The 23,198-nt window shown below is 48.8% G+C and overlaps 1 protein-coding gene across 1 annotated transcript in view; it reads right to left on the reverse strand.

The window, feature by feature from the left end:
• Positions 1-23,198, reverse strand: part of mrc2 (mannose receptor, C-type 2) — a 294,508-nt gene that overhangs the window by 12,265 nt on the left and 259,045 nt on the right. Inside the window, exons 22-27 of the mRNA XM_080213436.1 lie at positions 21,294-21,457; positions 20,788-20,896; positions 16,845-17,083; positions 14,140-14,308; positions 7,269-7,415; positions 6,982-7,104 (exon numbers count right to left, since the gene is read on the reverse strand). Coding sequence (XP_080069562.1) covers positions 6,982-7,104; positions 7,269-7,415; positions 14,140-14,308; positions 16,845-17,083; positions 20,788-20,896; positions 21,294-21,457 — 951 coding nt within the window. The remainder of the gene's footprint in view (positions 1-6,981; positions 7,105-7,268; positions 7,416-14,139; positions 14,309-16,844; positions 17,084-20,787; positions 20,897-21,293; positions 21,458-23,198) is intronic.

Below are 23,198 nucleotides of genomic sequence, written 5' to 3' on the forward strand. Positions count from 1 at the left end.
ATATCCAAATTGCCCTTGAATTGAGGGGTCTGGGGTCACTTGTAGTTCAGACTGGGTCAGGACAGCAGATTCACTGGTAAACCAGATGGGCTTTGACAACCATTGATGATAATTTCATACTCCTCATTATTGAAACTATATTCAACTCCGGATTGAATTTGAATTCTCACCCTGGTGGGATTTGAACCCGTGTCCCCAGGGCTTTTGTCTGTGGCTCTGGGTTACTGGCCCAGTCACATTACCACCACTCTGCCATCCCCCCACTAATTGAAAAAGCATTGCATTCGAGCCAGGCACAAAATCACTCAAACTGAACTCCGTAAAACAAACCAAGGAATATTCTGAAAGCAAATTTAAAACACACTAAAGCACTGACAATTGTTCTGGTCCGCGGAAGATTCTGCATTCAGAGGGATACGCAAACAGGTTGGACTGGAAACTTGAGAAAAAGTGACTCTTCTGCTAACCAGCCCAACTTTGATCACTGCTTTGCAGCTAAAACTGAAATCCTACCCCAGCCGATATCCCAGCATGAGGCAGTGTGCTCGGGTGACAAGGGAGGGGGACATGGTAATAATTAAATAGTGGAGTGATTAACAATCAAAGGAATCAATGATTTGGGGGCATTCGTATCTGCCCTAACATGTTATTCTAAATCACTGACAACACTACTATCTCTCCCTTTTCAGTCACTTTCCGCTGACAAAATGAAGATTTACAACCTCAGCCCAGCAGGGAGAGGGGACTGCAAGGTACGAGATAAGGCTGTTTTTATTCTGCTCAATCATCAAACAGCCTGATGATCCAACAGAGACTCACAACTATTCCAATTAGAACTCCAGGAAATTTCTGTCACCTGATCCACTGTTTTGCTACAGTTTTGTCCATTGTAAGTGGTGATGGTGAAGCCCCAATCCCTTTCTCCACATTGTCAACGATTGGTGATTCAAGGGAAGAGCTTTCAATACAGTCCTTTGTCTCCTTACATCTTCACCTGTTTTTATATATCAAAAGTAAAACAGCCTTCCAAACAGTACTGTGAGAGGTGGTCACAGTCAGACCCAGTTTATGGTTCAAACACATCCCTCATGTCTAAAAGATGCAGCTCAGACCTCGACTCAGCCACAGCTCAGTACATCTGCCTTGAAGGCAAAAAACTTGTGGGTTCAAGTCCCACTCCAGAGACTTGAGCGCAGTCACCTCGGCTGGCACCTCCTGGGCAGTACCAAGGAGTCCCCATCGCAACAGCTCTTACCAGGAGGAAGGAGTCTGTGAGCAGTGTGGGAACATGTTTTGTTACGCTGAGGAGGGTGGTGTTGGATGGGAACTGGTTGGTCTTCCTTTGAAGGAAGGAGCTGAGAGCTCTGAGACTATCCTGCAGAGGGATGTAGGTGGAGAGAGATTGGGTGTCTACGGTGAAGAGGAGCAGCTTAGGGCCAGCAAACGGGAAATGTTCATGTTGAAAGTTTGAAAATTTGCAGTCATAAGTCAGAAGAAACGCATTGAATAGACTGAAATCAAGATAGGAAGAAATCAGCCCTGGGGACCAAAAACGGTCCTTTTTATGGATCTCAAGACACTGTTTAATGATTGATCAATTTAAGGGCAACTTTACCTTGCAGCTTACAGTAAGTACCCTCTTCCTGATAGAGTGGGATGACCGGGTTTGGGGAGATTACGAAATCGCAAAGGGAATGTCTCCAGGTACGGTCATGCCAGTGACAGTCTCAGGAATTATGGCTTGGTTCTGGAATCATGTCCCAGGATGTAGAAGGACCATAGAATCATAGAACCCTACAGTGCGGAAAGAAGCCCTCCGGCCCATCGAGTCTGCACCGAACACAATCCCACCCAGGCCCTATCCCCCAGTTCCCCACATATTTACCCACTAATCCCTCTAACCTAAGCATTTTAGGACACTAAGGGGCAATTTCTTAGCATGGCCAATCAACCTAACCCGCACATCTTTGGACTGTGGGAGGAAACCAGGGCACCCAGAGGAAACCCACGCAGACACGAGGAGAATGTGCAAACTCCACACAGACAGTGACCCGAGCCGGGAATTGAACCCAGGTCCCTGGAGCTGTGAAGCAGCAGTGCTAACCACTGTGCTACCGTGCCGCCCCTAAATCATTAATCATTAAATCCTTACAGTGCAGAATGAGGCCATTCAGCCCATTGAGTCTGCACCAATTCTCTGAAAGAGCATCCCACCCAGCAACCCCCCACCCCACCCGGCCCCTCCTTATCCCGTAACCCTAGCATTTACCATTGCTATTCCACCTAATCTACATGTCTTCGGACTGTGGGAGGAAACCAGAGCACCTGGAGGAAAAGTGCACGCTGACATGGGGAGAATGTACAAACCCCACACCCAACAGTCACTTAAGGCTGGAATCGAACCCGGGTCCCCGGCGCTGTGAGGCAGCAGTGCTAACCACTGGGCCGCTGTGTCAGAGAGTTAGTCTTCAGCCTCTACCAGTCAGGGATTAGTGTACCAGACAACCTGTGGGACCCTTGTCAGCAGATTTGATGACAATGTTAGTGTTGGCCCTGAGGGAATGGAGTACATCAAGTTTAGATGGAGATTAGAGTGAGTGAAGGAAGCAGAGAAATGGAGCTGGTTGATGTCACGCTATCAGTGTTAATGAGAAGGCTGAGAGAGAGGCTAAGAGGGCAGAGGGAGAGTGTGTCATCCAGCTGAAACAGTGATTAACTGGTGCTTCTTTTAATTTGGCATTCGGTTCTGACACAGTCGCCTACTCTTTGAATAACTTCTTTGTAAAACATTTCCATTCAGCCTGCAGCCTAACCTCGAGTCCCAGGTTGTCCATTGTATTAATTCTCCGCCCTACCCTCACTCTGCCCTCAACCTCCTGCCCCAGAAATGAGGCTGAATGCAAACTCAAGAATCAGCCTCTTCCGATTAGCACCTTACCCTCCTGGACACTGAGTCAACAATTTCAGACCATAAGCACTGCTCCCACTTTCTCAACAGCAGCTGATAACGATGAGTTTTCTGTCCCCACTGCCAATTCTATTTGGAATTTGGAAAATTAACAAAGTTGACAGTTGAACTTGACAAAATAACAGACAAATGGTACGCTTAGCAGGCACCTAGAGTGGCAAAAACCCAGCCTGCAGGTGCAGCAGGTGGTCAGGAAGGCGAATGGGATGCTGGCCTTCATAGCGAGGGGGATTGAATATAAAAGTAGGGAGGTCTTGCTGCGGCTGTATAGGGCATTGGTGAGGCCGCAGCTGGAGTACTGTGTGCAGTTTTGGGCGCCGCACCTGCGCAAGGATATTTTGGCCTTGGAGGGAGTGCAGAGGAGGTTTACTAGGCTGATACCGGAGTTGAGGGGGTTGAGCTATGAGGAGAGGCTGAATAAACTAGGCTTGTACTCGTTAGAGTTTAGAAGAATGAGGGGAGATCTCATTGAGACGTATAAGATGGTGAATGGGATGGATAGGATAGAGGTGGAGAGACTCTTCCCGCTCAGAAAGGACAGTAGGACTAGGGGGCACAGCCTCAAGATAAAGGGGGGGCGGTTTAGAACGGAGTTGAGGAGGAACTTCTTTACTCAAAGGGTGGTGAATCTCTGGAATTCTCTGCCTGTTGAGGTGGTGGAGGCTGCCTCGCTAAATATTTTTAAGACGCAGGTTGATGGGTTTTTGATAAGCGAGGGGATTAAGGGTTATGGGGAGAGGACGAGAATGTGGAACTGAGCCACGACATATCAGCCATGATCTTATTGAATGGCGGGGCAGGCTCGAAGGGCTAGATGGCCTACTCCTGCTCCTATTTCCTATGTTCCTATGTAATAAAATGTGATTTTCCTAGTAATAAGATTAGCAGATGTCTAGAGAAATTGAGATGCGAATTTCCATATCACAAAAACTGCTTACCAGAGATCAGTCGGGCTATACAAATGTTAACTTCTAAAGGCAAGGAATTTGAGAGATGTAGACAGCTGAATCCATAGATGGAATATCAAAGAGATTATAGAGTTTAATGCTAGCACACTCATTGGGGAAGGAGGCTAGTTTTCCATCAGACAGGCCAGTTCCATCAGTGATCAGAGCCATTGAGGCCTGTTCTATATTAACATTTAGAGTCACGACCGATTGTAGATGTTCTTCTCTAAAAGACCCAGTTTCCTACCTTCGCTGAAGCAGAAAAAGACACTTTCCCAGACGTGGTCATCTAAGCTGTATGGTGTGGGAACTATTAGCTGGATTTGACTTACAGATTTACTAAATTGGATGTTGTTAGAGAAAATGGGTGTCTCAATGAGTCCAGAGAACATTTTCTTTTATTCATTTGTGGGACATGGGTGTCACTGGCTGGCCAGCATTTATTGCCCATCCTTAGGTGGCCTTGAGAAGGTGGTGGTGAGCTGCCTTCTTGAATCGCTGCAGTCCATGTGCTGTGGGTTGGCCCACAATGCTGTTTGGGAGGGAATTCCAGGATTTTAACCTAGTGACTGCGAAGGAATGGAGATATATTTCCTTCTAGATGGAACTGGTTGTGGGTTTGGAATGTGCTGTCTAAAGATCTTTGGTGAATTGCTGCAGTGTATCTTACAGATAGTACACACTGCTGCTACTGAGTATCAGTGGTGGAGGGAGTGGATGATTTTGGATGTGTTCCAATCACGCCGGCTGCTTTATCCTGGATGGTGTTGAGCTTCCTGAGTGTTATTGGAGCTGTACCCATCCAGGTAAGTGGGGAATATTCCATCACACTCCTGATGTGTGCCTTGTAGATAGATGGTGGACAGGCTATAGAGGGTCAGGAGATGAGTTACAGCATTCCTAGCCTCTGACCAGCTCCTGTAGCCACTGTGTTAACGTGGTGACTCCAGTTGAGTTTCTGGGCAATGGATGTTGATGTATACATGGGAACATTTTGGAAACAAGAAGCAATTTCATATAAAACGGAGTGATTAGTTATTCATATACTTAAGTATCAGAGTGTATATTAATCTTCTTTGTCATGTGTTATATTTTGAATTAACTTTAATAGATACTCTATTAATTGTTTGCACAGTGACCAGACCAGTTCCCCACTGGATTGTATATTGTTCCTCACATTATTCCAAAAAAATATACAATCACTACCAACCAAGTTATCCTTTGGAGTTTTGAGACAGTCTCCTGGGTAACACCAGTGAGATTCTTAACAACCTCCCCAAATCCATCTCTACTCATCTCATTATCACTTCCATTGTCCAAGTTCCATCATTAGTCTCTCAATCTCACATGCCTTCCATCCTATACGCACCTTCCCTTTTGTTCGTTCTTCTCCTCCCTCTCTCTGTATTTAAGAACATAAGAACATAAGAAATAGGAGCAGGAGTAGGCCATCTGGCCCTTCGAGCCTGCCCCGCCATTCAATAAGATCATGGCTGATCTGTCGTGGCTCAGTTCCACTTTCCCGCCCTCTCCCCATAACCCTTAATCCCCTCTCTTATCAAAAACCCATCAACCCGCGTCAGGCTGGTAAGCCTTACATCAGTGGTAGAGAAATTATTGGACAGGATTCTTCAAGACAGGATTTATTCTCACTTCTTATTTGGTTAAAGCCCGTTACTTCCCTAACTTTTCCCAGCTCTGACGGAAGGTCGTCGACCTTACACTTTAGCTGTTTTCCTCACCGATGCTGCCCAACATGCCCAGTATTTCCAACATCTTCTATTTCCGGTTTCCAGCACCTGCAGTATTTTGCGTCCGTCCTCCGTGAAATGACTTTGAATCGTTTCTGTCCAGTTGCTGGCGGATGGGGCCAACGCCCAGCTGGTTCGATATGTTATCAAACACATCTGGGAGGAGGCAAAGGGCTTGGCTTGTATGAGCCATTGAGAAATCTCTCAGGAGTTCAGTAAGAAACACTTTTCTGTGGTTAAGGTTTGGATATTTCTTTATGAATTTTTATGAATTTATGAATTTCTTTATTAACTCTGTTAATGACCTGAGATCGTAGCTGATGGGAGACGCCCAAAATTATAAAGCTGCTTTATTTTCCATCAATCAGTCCCCTCACTTTAATCAATAAACATAAACTAACAGTGAAACAAAAGCAAAATGTGGCCAGTGCTGTTCTGTAGAAAGATCATTTGGACTCAAAATGTTAACTCTGTTTCTCTCTTCACAGAGCCTGCTGAGCTAATCCAGCATTTTCTGTTTTTGCCAATGGTTATACTTGGCAAATCATAGAACCCTACTGTACAGAAAGAGGCCCTTCGGCCCATCGAGTCTGCACCGAACACAATCCCACCCAGGCCCTACCCCCCATATCCCTACATATTATACCCACTAATCCCTCTAACCTACACACCCCTGGACACTAAGGGGCAATTTCTTAGCACAGCCAATCAACCTAACCCGCACATCTTTGGACTGTGGGAGGAAACCGGAGCACCCGGAGGAAACCCACGCAGACACGAGGAGAATGTGCAACTCCACACAGTGACCCGAGCCGGGAATCGAACCCAGGACCCTAGAGCTGTGAAGCAGCAGTGCTAACCACTGTGCTACCGTGCCGCATGGGTTGACTTTGATGGATAAGAAGGTAACAGAAGGGAAGAGACTTGAGGGTGGGATTTTCCAGCTGCGCTTGCTCCAAAACCGGAAAATCCTAGCGGAAGTTTAACGCACCTTTCCAGGGTCTGCCCAGTGCCCTGGCAGGCGGGATGGGAAAACTCCCCCCCCTTGGTTTACAGCCCCACTCAGGGACCAGAACCTGCAACTGCAGTGTAACCACTGACAGCAAAACAGAATGTTAACGTGACACAATGATTAACATCGAGTGATAAAAACCTAACCCAAAGATTGTGACAACAGGAAATGCCTTGAGGGCACTAAGGATTTTCTGTGGAAATCTGTGCTCATTGTAAGCACACTACTCATTGCATCCACGCTCTGTAGGAAATGAACCGAAATAAAATCGCAGTTTGCTGTGCAGTGTGGAGACAGACTTACTCTTTGTGTTGTACATGAGACTCAGCCAAGCACCTTTGGAGTCATTTTCATACGTCTGTAGGTGTTCCCAGACAAACACGTTCTCCGTCTCGTCAAGAATGGACACCATCTCGGCCCCTTGCACTGTTCAAAAACATTGAAAAAGGAGCATTAAATATAGTCGTCAACCCAGGAACCTCAGAGAACAGTCCGGGTCATCGCACAACACCCTGTGTTCTCGGAGATGGACAGAGCAGGGATTCATTATCAGAGGTTTCTTTACCCACGCTGTGGTCCAGTTCACCCACCTTTCCGACAGAACTCAGCGGCATCTTTGGGTGTGGAATTCTTCTCCAAGTGGAAGGCATAACAGTGATTACGAAAGGGAATCCAGGAAGAATCCTCCAGACTATCTGGGCAGGTCCCGGCGAAAGTTGACTTGCTAGACCACGGGTCTAAGGGAGAAAACAAAGATGAGAAGTTAAAATTCTGAATCAAACATCCTGGTTCACAAACAGGCATTTCTTCGATACACCCACATTATAGGAACAGGAGGCCAATCAGCTCCCTCTTCCAGGAAATTTTGCTCCTGATCTGCTGATGAAAATCCAAATGGAATTAGATTTCACTGCTGGCATTTCAGAGAACATTCTTTGCTTTGCTAATCCACTGATCACAACGATAATGTGTTGTAGATGCTGGAAATCGGGAATATGAATAGAAAATGCTGAAATACTCAGCAGACCCGTGAGGACAGAAACACGCTGGTAAACTCAGACCTCGCCGGTGGCTGGGATTCTCCAGTCCCGCTGCAGAGAATGGAATTTTGGCTGGCCGTTAAATTCTCTGCTCTCACTGACAGCTGTGAGGCAGCAGCACTGTGCCACCCTTCAATAGCAGAAATGGGTTGTGAAAGGCGCTATATAAATGCAGGTCTTTTCTTATAATGTACCTGGAAAGTTGGATTAACTCATAGCTTAGTTCTGGTGTCTCTTACGAAAAAACAGTAACACTTGTTGATAGGTTGTTTATCTGAAACACTTCTCAGACATCTCATCCTGTCACAGATGCTGTCAGACAGTACTTCCAGAACTTTTCGTTCTATTTCTTTATTTGTTTAGTGGCATTGGTCGGCACACTGGGTTAGCACGGCTGCCTCACAGCTCCAGGGATCCAGGGTCGATTCCTGGCTTGGGTCACTGTCTGTGTGGAGTCTGCACATTCTCCCCGTGTCTGCGTGGGTTTCCTCCCAAAGCCCAAAGATGTGTACGTTAGGTGGATTGGTCGTGCTAATTGTCCCTTAGTGTCAAAAGACGTTTTGACTTGATTTGATTTATTATTGTCACATGTATTAATATATAGTGAAAATATTGATTCCTGTGAGCTGTGCAGACAAAACATAGAGGAGGAAAAGAGAGTGCAGAATGTAGTCATAGCTAGGGTGTAGAGAAAGATCAACTTAATAGTGTACAGGTTAGGTGGATTGGCCATGCTGAATGCATGGGGTTATGGGGATAGGGAGGGTGGGATGTGGGAGCCAATGTAAGATGCTCTTTTGATGTGGACTTGATGGGCCAAATGGCCTTTTTCTGTACTGTATGAATTCTGTGATTCTAAATAACACGGGGGGAGAGGGGAGCACTGGCTTGCTCTTTGTTACAGTAGTGTTATAGCTTGTTTAAACGTTCACCTGAGGGGCAGACAAGGTTTAACATTGACCCTGAAAGCACAGAGAGAGGACGGGGCGAATTGGTCTGAAATAGACAAACCTGGCAACATGGGGGAACAGGAAAGTGACGGTGAGAGTGCGGGAAAATCCCAGCCTGAACTGTAACGGTAAAGGTGACACACAGTCTGTGTCTAGACTGAGTGTTACTATCGAGGCAGCTGCTATGTTGCTGTGGCACAATAGACGTATCGCTCTGAACAGAACCATAATGCAAAATTTAACAGAATTCTGCATTCTGAACAATTACACACCAAGCCAGGAGTGCTGAAGTTTATTAAAGCTCCTAATGTTGGACCCTATTCCTGCGGTGATATAAGAGAATTACAATTCTCCATAAAATGGAGGAATTTAAATATCAGGGACAATTTCCCATCAGAGCCTGACTCCTAATCTCTTGGTCCCGACTGTAGCCCCAGTCACCCACTGTGGCAGTGTCTGATCGCACACCTCCCCTCACAGTGAGTCTATTGGCTGTGGTATAATGCAGTTTGAGATCCAATATCAGGGGAGACTCAGCCTCACTCAGGCAGTAACGGGCAGTAAAATAGCTAGGCTTTTGTTTCTTTACATGAAGCACAATAATGATGATAAAGTGAGAAAGACAGGAGAACATGTGATCAAAACACAGTTATAAAAATTACAGAAAGATAGACAATGAAAGAGACTGAGAGAGAAAGAGAGAATGAGAGAGAGACTCAGAGAGACAGACTTAGAGAGAGACTCAGAGACAGAGAGACTCAGAGAGAGAGAGACACTCAGAGAGAGAGAGAGAGACACTCAGAGAGAGAGAGACACTCAGAGAGAGAGAGAGACTCAGAGAGACTCAGAGAGAGAGAGACTTAAGAGAGAGAGACTCAGAGAGACTCAGAGAGACTCAGAGAGAGAGAGACTTAAGAGAGAGAGACTCAGAGAGAGAGAGAGACTCAGAGAGAGAGAGAGACTTAAGAGAGAGAGACTCAGAGAGATAGAGACTTAAGAGAGAGAGACTCAGAGAGAGAGAGAGAGACTCAGAGAGAGAGAGAGAGACTCAGAGAGACTCAGAGAGAGAGAGAGAGAGACTCAGAGAGACTCAGAGAGAGATAGAGACTTAAGAGAGAGAGAGACTTAAGAGAGAGAGACTCAGAGAGAGAGAGAGAGAGACTCAGAGAGAGAGAGAGAGACTCAGAGAGACTCAGAGAGAGAGAGAGAGAGACTCAGAGAGACTCAGAGAGAGATAGAGACTTAAGAGAGAGAGACTCAGAGAGAGAGAAAAAGAACATAGGTAAATGTTATGGAGCTGAATTACCAATGGTGGGAAGTAGTTTTTGCTAGCTGGCGAATAAAGGGACACAGTAGATTCAAATCCCTCACAAACTCGGAAAATGAACATCTCTCCAAGCAGTGTGCAGAAAGTCTTTTATGAAAATTTGAGTTGTTCACTTAGTGACCTGGCCCCGCCCTGATTGAGAGATGGAACATGCGTCACTGATTGAGAAAAGCAATAAAACAGGATAGGAATACTTTTCCTGTTGGAGCCTCTGGTAATGGGGAAGCAGGGTTGTACTGCAATCTGGCTTCCCACCAGCAGATGGGGATGTTGGTGTCACTGGCCATCATCAATAGCAGCACAGAGAGAGAGAGATGTTCACCTGACTCGATTGGACAAGGGGATGAATTCTATTTAATAGGACTGACATAATACTGTTTCTTTATTCGTTTATGGGGTGTGGGCTTCACTGACCAAGCTATTGTGTCAGGCTGATTAGTGTTAATAGAGTGCAGCAAAGTGGTTAATGCAGAGTCTTCAAGAATGCGTTATAACCAAACAAATCTTCAGACAAAAATCTTAGAAAGAAAAGAACAAGGATTTATATAAAAGTTTCATAATCCCAGGATGTCCCAAAATCTTTTACCAGCTGAATGAAATACTTCTGAAGTGTAATCACTATTGTAATGTTAAACAGTCTTGTTTAATATTTTCTACAATGACAACTCCTTGACAAAGTAATTAAATTCCTTTACAAGGTTTTCTCACTCACGCTGAGGCTAAGACGACACTGACCATCACTGGCATCACAATCGGTGCCTGTCCTTTATCTCTGCTTGGTGTGAGTTTCCAACAGAGGACTGAAGGGGTGTTAGTGACTGAGAGGCTTTTGGAATTCATAATTAGCGAACTGAGGAAGGAAATTCTAATCTTACTGGAGTAAAGGGAGGTGGAGAAGTGTAGGGAGGGAATTCTAGAACTCAGGGCTTAAGGAGCAGTGATCACAGCTCTGAAAGCTTTCAGGTGCTGATGGATAAAGAAAAGTGTAGTCCTCAAATTAAGGTGCTAAACTGGGGGAAGGTTAATTACAACAATATTAGGCAGGAACTGAAGAATGTAGATTGGGGGCAGATGTTTGAGGGCAAATCCACATCAGGCATGTGGGAAGCTTTCAAGTGTAAGTTGATAGGGATTCAGGACCAGCACATTCCTGCAAGGGTGAAGGATAAGTGTGGCAAATTTTGGGAACATTGGATAACGAGAGATATTGTGAGACTAGTCAAAGGGAAAAAGGAAGCATTTGTCTGGCTTCCCACCAGCAGATGGGCTAGGAGGCTGGGAACACACAAAGCAAGTGTGGAAAACAAGGAAAGCAGAAAGGAGTCAGGAGGGATAAAAGGGATCATGAAAAGTCATTGGCCAGCAGGATTAAGGAAAATCCCAAGGCTTTTAATACATATATAAAGAGCAAGAGGGGAGCCAGGGTGAGGACTGGCCCACTCAAGGACAGGGGAGGGAATCTATGCGTGGAGCCAGAGGAGATGGGTGAGATATTAAGTAAGTACTTTGTGTCAGTATTCACCAAAGAGAAGGATTTGGTGGATGATGAGTCTGGGAAAGGGTGTGTAGATAGTCTGAGTCACGTCGAGATCAAAAAGGAGGTATTGGGGTTCTTGAGAAACATTAAGGTGGACAAGTCCCCAGGGCCTGATGGGATATACCCGAGAATATTGAGAGGGGCAAAAGAGAAATTGCTGGGGCCTTGCGAGAAATCTTTGTATCCTCACTGGCTACAGGGGAGGTCCCAGCGGATTGGAGAATAACCAGTGTTGTTCCTTTGTTTAAGAAGGGTAGCAAGGATAATCCAGGTAATTACAGGCTGGTGAGCCTGATGTCAGTGTAGGGAAATTATTGCAGAGGATTCTTTGAGACAGGATTTACTCCCACTTGGAAATAACTGGATGTATTAGTGAGAGGCAACATGGTTTTGTGAAGGGGAGGTCGTGCCTCACTAACTTGTTCGAATTTTTCGAGGAAGTGACGAAGATGATTGATGAGGGTAGGGCAGTGGATGATGTCTACATGGACTTCAGTAAGACCTTTGACAAGGTCCCTCATGGCAGACTGGTGCAGAAGGTGAAGTCACATAGGATCAGAGATGAGATGGCAAAGTGGATACAGAACTGGCTCGGTCATATTCACCTGACGAAGAGGCAGTCCCCTCGAAAGCTTGTGAGTATTATCAAATAAATCGGTTGGACTAAAACCTGGTGTTGTCAGACTTTTTACTCGGTCATAGAAGACAGAGGGTAGCAGTGGAGGGGTGACATTTCTGAATGGAGAGCTGTGACAAATGGTGTTCCTCAGGGATCAGTGCTGGGACCTTTGCTGTTTACAATACATATAAATGAGTTGGAGGAAAATGTAACTGGTTTGATTAGTAAGTTTGCGGATGATACAAATGTTAGTGGATTTGCACATACAGCAGGACATCGATCGTTTGGAGACTTGGGCAGATGGAGTTTAATTTGGATAAATGTGCATTTTGGAAGGTCTAATACAGATGGGAAATATATAGTAAATGGCAGAATCCTTCGGAGCATTGACAGGCAGAGGAATCTGGGTGTACAGGTACACAGGTCACTGAAAGTAGCAACGCAGGTGGAAAAAGTAGTCAAGAAGGCATACAGCATGCTTGCCTTCATCGGCCGGGGCACTGAGCTTAACTATTGGCAAGTCACATTGCAGCTTTATAGAACCTTAGTTAGACCACACTTGGAATACAGTGTTCAATTCTGGTCGCCACACTACCAGAAGGATGTGGAAGCTTTGGAAACGGTACAGAAAAGATTTACCAGGATGGTGCCTGATATGGAGGCAATATCTACGAGGGGTTGGAGGAACTTGGTTTGTTCACACTGGAACGACAGAGGTTGAGGGGTGACCTGATCGAAGTCTACAAGATTATGAGAGGCATGGACAGAGTGGACAGTCAGAAGCTTTTTCCCAGGGTGGAAGGGTCAATTACTAGGGGGGCACAGGTTTAAGGTGTGAGGGGCAAGGCTTAAAGGAGATGTACGAGACAGTGTTTTTACACAGAGGGTGGTGGTAGGTGCCTGGAACTCATTGCCGGGGGAGGTATTGACTCTTAAGTCTTGACAAACACATGAATAGGATGGGAATAGAGGGACATGTTCCCCGGAAGGGTAGGGGGTTTTAGTTCAGTGGGGCAGCATGGTTGGTGCAGGAGGGCCTGTTCCTGTGCTGTCATTTTTTTTGTTCTTTGATCAGCTGAAGGCACAGCCACTAATGGTGGAACAGTTAGACTTCCGGATGTAGTAGAGACCAGGAATGATGAACGCCGATATCTGGGAGGTTTGTGGGGCTGCTTTACAGATTAGGTTAACCTCAGACTGTTGTCAGAATGGGGATGGAGACGGTAACTGGAGTACAGAGTTTGCAGAGGGGCTTGAAAACATTAGTTTCAGTTCCCAATGTTTAACCGGAAGAAATTCCTGCTCATCAGGACTGGGTGTGGAATGAGCAATGGTGGGGGTGTGTGAGCGAGCTGGCAGTGAGGTAGACCCACAGTGCGTGCGTGAATAAACCACTCCGCGCTGTCGGATGATGTTGCCGAGGGGGGGAAGGTAGGTGGGATGATGTTGCCGAGGGGGGGAAGGTAGGTGGGAAACAGGAGGTGGCCAAAGGCAGATCCTCGGGGCCACGAGGGGTAATGGTGCAGGGACAGGAAGGGAGGCCATTCTCTGGCTGTGGTTGGATGGATGGGATTGGAACCAAGTTAGAACCTGTGCCAACCCTGGGCAGAGGCACTGGACAAGGATGGTGTGAGCAGACAGGCTAAGGGAACGCAGACAGATCCAGTAGGATGAGAAGAGTAAGTTTATCTTTGTAACAATCAGAAAGGAGGCCACTGTAACTTTGATTAGAGTGGTTTCAGTTGCAATGAGAGATGGAAATCTGGTTGGAGAGGTTCAAGCTTCCAATTCTGGTGCCGATTTGAGAGGTGATTACACATTGGAGGGGCTTTGGAGAATAACACAGAGATAGAGAGCAGAGAAACAGGCCATTCGGCCCACCTGACTGTGTTTCTATACCACACCAGCCTCTTTCTCAGCCTATAGCAATCTCTGAAACACACTCACTTTCCCTCTATTTCAGAGACGGGACTGTCCACTCCGCCTACCTGGGGACTCTTTACAGATCGCCCCGTTCAACTTCATCTCACAGTTGCACGTTCGCCATGTCCCGTCCGTGTCCATGTGAGCGCAGCCCAAGGCCTGGCGTGGCTCTCCGTCCTGCCAGTTGGTATAGTCCGACTCCTCCCCATTCAACCAGGAGAAGGTCCTCGCTCCCTGTGGACAAGCACAACCATTACTGAGAGTGACAGCGGGAACAGTGAGAAAACAGACAGAGAGAGAGAGAGAGTGAACGAGAGAGAGGAAGACAGAGAGAGAGAGTGAACAAGAGAGAGGAAGACAGAGAAAGAGAGAGAGAGAGAGAACAGACAGAGAGAGAGAGAGAGTGAATGAGAGAAAGACAGAGAGAGAGAGAGAACAGACAGAGAGAGAGGGAGTAAACAAGAGAGAGGAAGACAGAGAGAGAGACAGATCAGAGAGAGAGAGAGAGAGAGAGAGTGAACGAGAGAGAGGAAGACAGAGAGAGAGAGTGAACAAGAGAGAGGAAGACAGAGAAAGAGAGAGAGAGAGAGAGAACAGACAGAGAGAGAGAGAGAGTGAATGAGAGAAAGACAGAGAGAGAGAGAGAACAGACAGAGAGAGAGGGAGTAAACAAGAGAGAGGAAGACAGAGAGAGAGAACAGACAGAGAGAGAGAGAGTGAACGAGAGAGAGGAAGACAGAGAGAGAGAGAGAACAGAGAGAGAGAGAGAGTGAACGAGAGAGAGGAAGACAGAGAGAGAGACAGATCAGAGAGAGAGAGAGAGAGTGAACGAGAGAGAGGAAGACAGAGAGAGAACAGAGAGAGAGAGAGAGAAAACAGACAGAGAGAGAGAGAGAGAGTGAACGAGAGAGAGGAAGACAGAGAGAGAGAGACAGAACAGAGAGAGAGAGAGAGAGAACAGACAGAGAGAGAGAGAGAGAAAGAGTGAACGAGAGAGAGGAAGACAGAGAGAGAGAGACAGAACAGAGAGAGAGAGAGAGAGAACAGACAGAGAGAGAGAGAGAGAAAGAGTGAACGAGAGAGAGGAAGACAGAGAGACAGACAGAACAGACAGAGAGAGAGCGAGAGAGAGTGAACGAGAGAGAGGAAGAGAGAGAGAGAGAGAACAGAGAGAGAAAAAGAGATTGAGAGAACGAGAGAGAGTAAGAGAACGACAGAGAGTATGAGAACAAGAGAGAGTGAGACTGAGAGAGAGAGAGAGAGTGGGAAAGAGAAAGAGATAGAGAGAGAGAATGAGAGAACAAGGGTGAAAGAGAAAGAGATAGAGTAAAAGAAAAAAGAGAACAACAACTGCTTGCATTTATATAGCATCCTTCATGTATGAAACATCACAAGGTGCTTCCTAAGAGACACAGGGGTAGGGCAGGGGCTCGGCCTGGGAAAGATGCTCTTCTGGAGAATTGGTACTGACGGAATGGGCCGAATGGCCTCCTTCTGCACTGTACACAGGTTGTGTGGAGGTGTCAATGGACAGTCCGAGCTGTGGGTTTTTATTCCCACTCTCCGTCACTGTAAACCCTCTGCTGTTTTTTTAAAACATTATAACAGTTCAGAATGTTTCGTCAATTGTTAAACTTGGTATTTGTTGCTGTGAATTATGAGTTATAGAAGTGTCGCCCCCTTCCAGCCCGTTACTCCTCCACTGTCCGTCACCCCCACTGTCCGTCACCCCCACTGTCCGTCACCCCCACTGTCCGTCACCCCCACTGTCCGTCACCCCCACTGTCCGTCACTCCCCACTTGTCCGTCGCTCCCACCCTGTCCATCACCAAGCCCCTGCCAGTCGCTCCCCCCCCGTCCGTCGCTCCCCCCCTGTCCGTCACTCCCCACTTGTCCGTCGCTCCCACCCTGTCCATCACCAAGCCCCTGCCAGTCGCTCCCCCACCGTCCGTCGCTCCCCCCCTGTCCGTCGCTCCCCCCCTGTCCGTCGCTCCCCCCCTGTCCGTCGCTCCCCCCCTGTCCGTCGCTCCCCCCCTGTCCGTCGCTCCCCCCCTGTCCGTCGCTCCCCCCCTGTCCGTCGCTCCCCCCCTGTCCGTCGCTCCCCCCCTGTCCGTCGCTCCCCCCCTGTCCGTCGCTCCCCCCCTGTCCGTCGCTCCCCCCCTGTCCGTCGCTCCCCCCCTGTCCGTCGCTCCCCCCCTGTCCGTCGCTCCCCCCCTGTCCGTCGCTCCCCCCCTGTCCGTCGCTCCCCCCCTGTCCGTCGCTCCCCCCCCGTCCATCACCAAGCCCCTGCCAGTCACTCCTACCACCTGTCATTACCCCCACCCCCTCCGTCCTCACCCACTTGCCTATCAGTCCCTCTGGCCCACCCCCCCACCTGTCACCCTCTCTCTGTACATCATCGCCCCCTACCCATCACCTTCCCTGCCACTCTTGCCCATTTCGGATCTTCTGCCTGTCATTTGTGTCCAGGATCAAAAGGGGGTTCGAAGGAAATGGAACCGAGTGCAATTCCGCTGACACGGAATGGGGCGAATTTTGTGACCTCGATGGATTTCCCTGTCGCTGGTAATTGGCATCACATCGTTTTAAAGTCAGAGACTATTTTTGAATCCGTTCCCAGTGATAGAACTGGGAAGTAATTAATTGATTGCGATATATCGGTGCGTCTAAAACCACTTACTGCATTTACCATTCTTCATTGTGGAAAAACAAAGCGATTTCTCGCTGTCGTTTTACAGAGTAAACATTGACGGAAGCCCCTCGGTATTACCTCTTCGTTCGACAGTCCGATCCAGACGGGGAGTCGGACACTGTTCATAACCTGCGTCAGGAAGGCCTGGTGATAGGGGTCACTCACAGTGACCAGGGTCTCGTTGCGGCTCTCACAGAGCCAGGCGGCTTCCAGCCAAGACAGAGGCTTCTGGATAACGCGATAGGTGGCGTTCATGTAGCTCAGCTTGGACATCGAGGGAGGAGGGAAGTTGGCAGGAGTCGATGGTAGCGATGGATCTGAATAGGTAGGAAGAGAGTTAGGCTCTGTGGGAATGTACCAGGGATCATTTATCTCTAGGAAGAGACACACATAGAACATAGAACATTCCAGCGCAGTACAGGTCCTTCGGCCCTCGATGTTGCGCCAACCAGTGGAACCAATCTAATGACCCTCTAACCTAAACTATTCCAATGTTATCCATATGCCTATCCACTGACCATTTGAACACCCTTAAAGTTGGCGAGTCCACAACTGCTGCAGGCAGGGCATTCCATGCCCTTACTACCCTCTAACGATCTTACTACCCTTCCACGACCTTACTACCCACAGTCCCCTCACTGTCCGGTGTTTAACCAGCACCAGAGATGTAGGCCACAACACAGCAGATTCACACGTGGGTACAGTCATGCAGTTAATAAGTAATCATGCACACACATGAACTGAACTCTTCCCACAGTGTTTTATACATTTGAATTCAATTTGATAGAATCATAGAACCCTACAGTGCAGAAAGAGGCCCTTCGGCCCATCGAGTCTGCACTGAACACAATCCCACCCAGGCCCTACCCCCATATCCCTACATATTATACCCACTAATCCCTCTAACCTACACATCCCTGGATCCCACGGGCAATTTCTCAGCACGGCCAATCAACCTAACCCACACATCTTTGGACTGTGGGAGGAAACCGGAGCACCCGGAGGAAACCCACGCAGACACGAGGAGAATGTGCAAACTCCACACAGACAGTGACCCGAGCTGGGAATCGAACCCAGGAAAATGAAAACCTCGAACAAAAGGGAGCGTAAAGCTGTCAGAATGTCATAAAAACCCAACTGATTCAATTAATGTCTCGTATGGATGGAAACCCTCAGCCATCCCAGGAACTAGGATCCCCAATAAACACTGGCTTCAGCACTTACTCCTGCTGAACGAATACATAAATGAACAAAAATAGATTAACAATTACCCAGAACAAACTCAATCTCATAAATAAAACCTGATGAAAGACCTTGGATTAGATCGTTTAGTAAGTTCATGGCCAGGGTTCTTGCTATTGCTGCTTTAGTAACTCAGTGAGCTGTGAGACAGCGAGGGATCTCTAACGCGACTCACAACCAGCGTCCAGCCAACCGCGAGTCTCCAAGGCCCTTTATTTCGGTGCAATCAGTCTCAGACCGGAGATCAGCACGAGGCTGATTTCCATGTAATTAACAGGCCCAGGATGGTATCTCCGGGCCTGTTAGTGTCTCAACCCCCATCCCGCCAGGAGGTGCTCCCACCAGTGGGGTTTACAACTGCTCCCCACTAACGGGGAGCTGGCGTGCTCACCCCACTGGTGAGGGCCACAGCCAATGTGGGCCCCCCCCCTCCCAGGAGCTTGGGGGCAAGGGTGGGAGCCTCTTAGGCAAAGCCAGCCTGGCACCGCCACTGGGCACCCTGGCACTGCCCACCAGGTATTGGGCAGTGCCAAGGGAACAGGACTGGCGTGCATACTGGGGTCACCGGGCTTACTTTGGCGGGGAGGGTGGGGGGGGGGGGTTGATCAGCGGTGATGGGGACCCGCTACCACCCTGCAATGGGATTGGTGGGGGAGGGAGTGAGGCGGTGATGGGGGTTGGCCATAGTGGTGGTGGGGGGGTGGGAGGAGGTCAGGGCTGGCCACGGGGGGATTGGAAATTGGGGCTGGCCGGGAGAAGGGGTGGGAGGAGGGGGTGCAGGTGGGCCAGCAATTGGTGGGGGGGGGAGGTGGATAGGCCAGAGATCATTTGGGTGGGGGAGTTGGGGGGGGGGGGGAATGCTGGGCCTGCCAAAGAAATTGGGAGGCCCGCGGCGGGGAGGCCAGTGCGCACGCGCTGATTTCCCCATTGGCAGATCGGTGCACGTGTACCGCCCGGTGAGCAACATGATGCCGGCCTCTCCAGCGGGATGAGGCCCTGCCACCCCCCCCTTCCCGCCCCCCACCCTACCCCCCCCACCCTACCCCACCCCCCCCACCCAACCCCCCCCACCCCGCCCCCCCACCCCACCCCCCCCACCCCACCCCCACCCAACCCCCCCCACCCTGCCCCCCCTCACCCCACCCCCCTACCCTACCCCCCTTCCCCCCACCCTACCCCCCCACCCTAACCCCCCTTACCCCACCCCCCACCCCACCTCACCCCACCCCCACCCTACCCCCTCACCCCACCCCACCCCCCCCACCCTACCCCCCTCACCCCACCCCCCCACCCCCCCACCCTACCCCCCCTTACCCCACCCCCTACACCCCCCACCCCCCTACCCTACCCCCCCCTTACCCCACCCCCCTACACCCCTCACCCCCACCACCATCCCCCCACCCCCCTCACCACCCCCCACCCCACCCCACCCCCACCCTCCACTCCACCCCCCAACCCTCCCCCCACCCCACATTGACTGACGTGAATCCCTCTGGGGGCTCTGCAATGCTCAGAGAACCGGAGATTCATTCGGGTACGTACGCCCAAAAACCAAAGCTGGAAATTCCCCTCACTGCTTACACCCACACCAGGTTCGGTGATATTCTAACTTATTTAGAAGAATGAGGGGAGATCTCATTGAGACGTATAAGATGATGAATGGGATGGATAGGATAGAGGTGGAGAGACTCTTCCCGCTCAGAAAGAATAGTAGGACTAGGGGGCACAGCCTCAAGATAAAGGGGCGGGCGGTTTAGAACGGAGTTGAGGAGGAACTTCTTCACTCAAAGGGTGGTGAATCTCTGGAATTCTCTGCCCGTTGAAGTGGTGGAGGCTGCCTTGCTAAATATTTTTAAGACGCGGGTTGATGGGTTTTTGATAAGAGAGGGATTAAGGGTTATGGGGAGAGGGCGGGAATGTGGAACTGAGCCACGACAGATCAGCCATGATCTTATTGAATGGCGGGGCAGGCTCGAAGGGCTAGATGGCCTACTCCTGCTTCTATTTCTTATGTTCCTCACTCACAGGCTGAGTGGTTCCATCTACTTCCAGTGAACATGTTCTTGGAAATATGGGGAGGGAGGGAGAGGGGGAGGTCAGTGGCATAGCGGTATTGTCGCTGGACTAGTAATCCAGAGACCCGGGGTAATGCGCTGGGAATCCAGGTTCGAATCCCACCGTGGCAGATGGTGAAATTTTAATTCAATTTAAAATCTGCAGTTAAAGTTCTACTGATGACCACAGAATGATTGTTAATTGTCGTAAAGACCCATCTGGTTCATTAGTGTTCTTTAGGGAAGGTATGGTCCTTACCCGGTCTGGCCTACATGTGACTCCAGACCCACAGGAATATAATTCACTCTGAAATACCCTCAGGAGGGGGGAATGAATGCTGGCCCAGCTGGCGATGCTCATATCCCATCATCAAATATATTTAAACAATGCCATTTGTATCCAGTAGCTGCCTCCCGAATGCTCTTCTCCCTCGGACAACATGACATTATAACAGGTATAAAAGCAGGAAATGCTGGAAACACTCAGCAGTATCCATGGAGAGAGGATCGAGCCAACGTTTTGCATCATCCAGAACACATGTCCCCAGAGAATTAGCCTAACCTCTGGACTCACACTCCAGTGACATGACCACAATTCCCTGCTTATGGAGGAAGGGCAAGGACAGAGAGCACAAATTGGTATTAATTAAAAAAACTGTTAAAGCAAAACGGTGGAACATGTCCGATGGACTTTCTATTCCTGCTGAAGCTTGACAGGATCATACCTTTGTTCTTCTGACAGATGTAACCGTTTCTGTCACTTGTGCAGCTCCTGTCGTCCCAGCGCCCTGTGAACTGTGGGTGTAAGGCGTGCCAGATCACCGCGCAGTTTACCTGAGAAGATAACACAGCAGCTCAGTCCGCCTGTTAAACCCAATCACATACAACTCACTAAATTCAGAACCGCTGGGCAAAATTTTACCACCCTGCCCGCCACGGGAATCGAAGTGGGAGAAGGGCGGACGGTGGGAAGGTCCGTTGATCTTAGAAACATAGAAAAACTCAGCAGTGCCCATGAGCATTGACCAGGAACAGGAATTCTTCCATGTAAATTGAGACAAGCGAATTGGGAGCAGGGTTTGCGAACGTAGCTCGGGGAACGAGGTGGTTGAGGAAGGTTGGGGATGGGAGGATGGGGAATGCTTACAAAGCCTGTAGGGAGCAGGCGAATATGGACATCCTGATATCAAATCACCCGACAGCAGCACCAGGCCACGGGGGGTCAACCTACCAATTCATTGGCTGCAGAGGAGGTGTGCTGGCCTGAAGGTTCCCCCGGAGCCCAGTTGACGTATTTCAGTGGTTCCTTTTCCAGCCACTGGAAGTCCTTGTTCGTGTCGTGCAACCCAATCCAGAGGTCGAAGGTGATGTTGGGAAGGGTGGCTGTGATAAAGGCTAATGTGGGAAAACACAGACAGGTCAGGATGAACAATACCAGTGAGAGAGAGAGCACTGAATCCCAGAGATCGACACAGCGACAGAGGTCCCCAGTATTAACAGCGGAATGGGGGTGACGTTGAGTTTGAGTGTAGAATGGACAACAGTGAATCAGCAATATATTTATTATCACTAAGTCAAAATTAACCCCCAGACATCTGACAGCCTCTGACACAGAGGTCACAGAATCTGCTTTACGGTTTGCACAGTTCCATACACTTTAACGGAATATTCTTCAAGATTCCCTTGGCTAACCTGGGCCTCCTACCCACCCACAATGCTTTGATCACATGGGGCAGCGAACAACTTCCCCGAGTGATTTCTGTGGCCCCAAATGAACCTGTTGGTTACTCTGTGTGACCCTCGCCTCCCACTCTCACTCCCTGTTCTAACTGGGCAGCTGAGACCTGAGGGAGGGGCCTGAATGCAATTCATTTGCTGGACACACTTAGCCAACCCTCCAGGAGGCTCCAGGATTCGGAGAACAGTCTTTGGGACACTGTTGTGCCCGACCCTGGGAAAAGAAAATCATCTGGATGTTAAAAACTGTTTCTTCTGTCATTTTCTTTGAACATTCCTATTTGCCAGTTATAAAAATATTTAATAGAGGGGTGATGGGGGGAATGAGTCTTTTTGCTTTCCAGTTGGTGGGGATGGCTCTACGTCACAAGGGGTGGGTGTGTTGGTGACTAATGGCTAGAATGTGGGGCAGCTCATGTGATGAAACCTCCAGCACGATGGCACAATGGTTAGCTTCACAGCGCCAGGGACACGGGTCCGCTTCCCAGCTTGGGATCTGGGTGTACAGGTACACAGGTCACTAAACGTGGCAACGCAGGTGGAGAAGGTAGTCAAGAAGGCATACGGCACGCTTGCCTTCATCAGCTGGGGTATTGAGTTTAAAAATTGGCAAGTCATGTTGACGCTTTATAGAGCCTTAGATAGGCCGCACTTGGAATATAGAGTTCAATTCTGGTCGCCACACTACCAGAAGGATGTGGAGGCTTTGGAGAGGGTACAGAAAAGATTTACCAGGATGTTGCCTGGTATGGAGGGCATTAGCTATGAGGAGAGGTTGGAGAAACTTGGTTTGTTCGCACTGGAATGACGGAGGTTGAGGGGGAGACCTGATAGAAGTCTACAAGATTATGAGGGGCATGGACAGAGTGGATAGTCAGAAGCTTTTTCCCAGGGTGGAAGAGTCAATTACTAGGGGGACACTGGTTTAAGGTGCGAGGGGCAAGATTTAAAGGAGATGTGCAAGACAGAGTAGTGGGTGCGTGGAACTCATTGCCTGGAGAAGTAGTGGAAGCGGATACGGTAGTAACTTTTAAGGGGCGTCTTGACAAGTACATGAATAGGATGGGAATAGAGGGATATGGTCCCCGGAAGGGTAGGGAGTTTTAGTTCAGTCGGGCAGCATAGTCGGTGCAGGCTTGGAGGGCCGAAGGGCCTGTTCCGGTGTTGTAATTTTTTTTGCTTTTTGTTCTTTGTTCTTGGGTCACTGTCCGAGTGGAGTTTGCACATAAGAACTAGGAGCACTGTGCACTAGTGTCGGAGGGAGTGAATGTCTAAGATGTTAGATGTGGTGTTGATTAAGTGGACTGCTTTGTTCTGGAGTCTTGAATGTTGTGGACCGGCACTTATCCAGGCAGGTATTCCCTCACACTCCTGACTTATGAACATAAGAACCAGGAGC

Source organism: Carcharhinus amblyrhynchos, chromosome 27 (genome assembly GCF_965287045.1).
Source record: "Carcharhinus amblyrhynchos chromosome 27, sCarAmb.v2.hapA, whole genome shotgun sequence".
In the NCBI taxonomy this organism is placed as follows: Eukaryota; Metazoa; Chordata; class Chondrichthyes; order Carcharhiniformes; family Carcharhinidae; genus Carcharhinus; species Carcharhinus amblyrhynchos.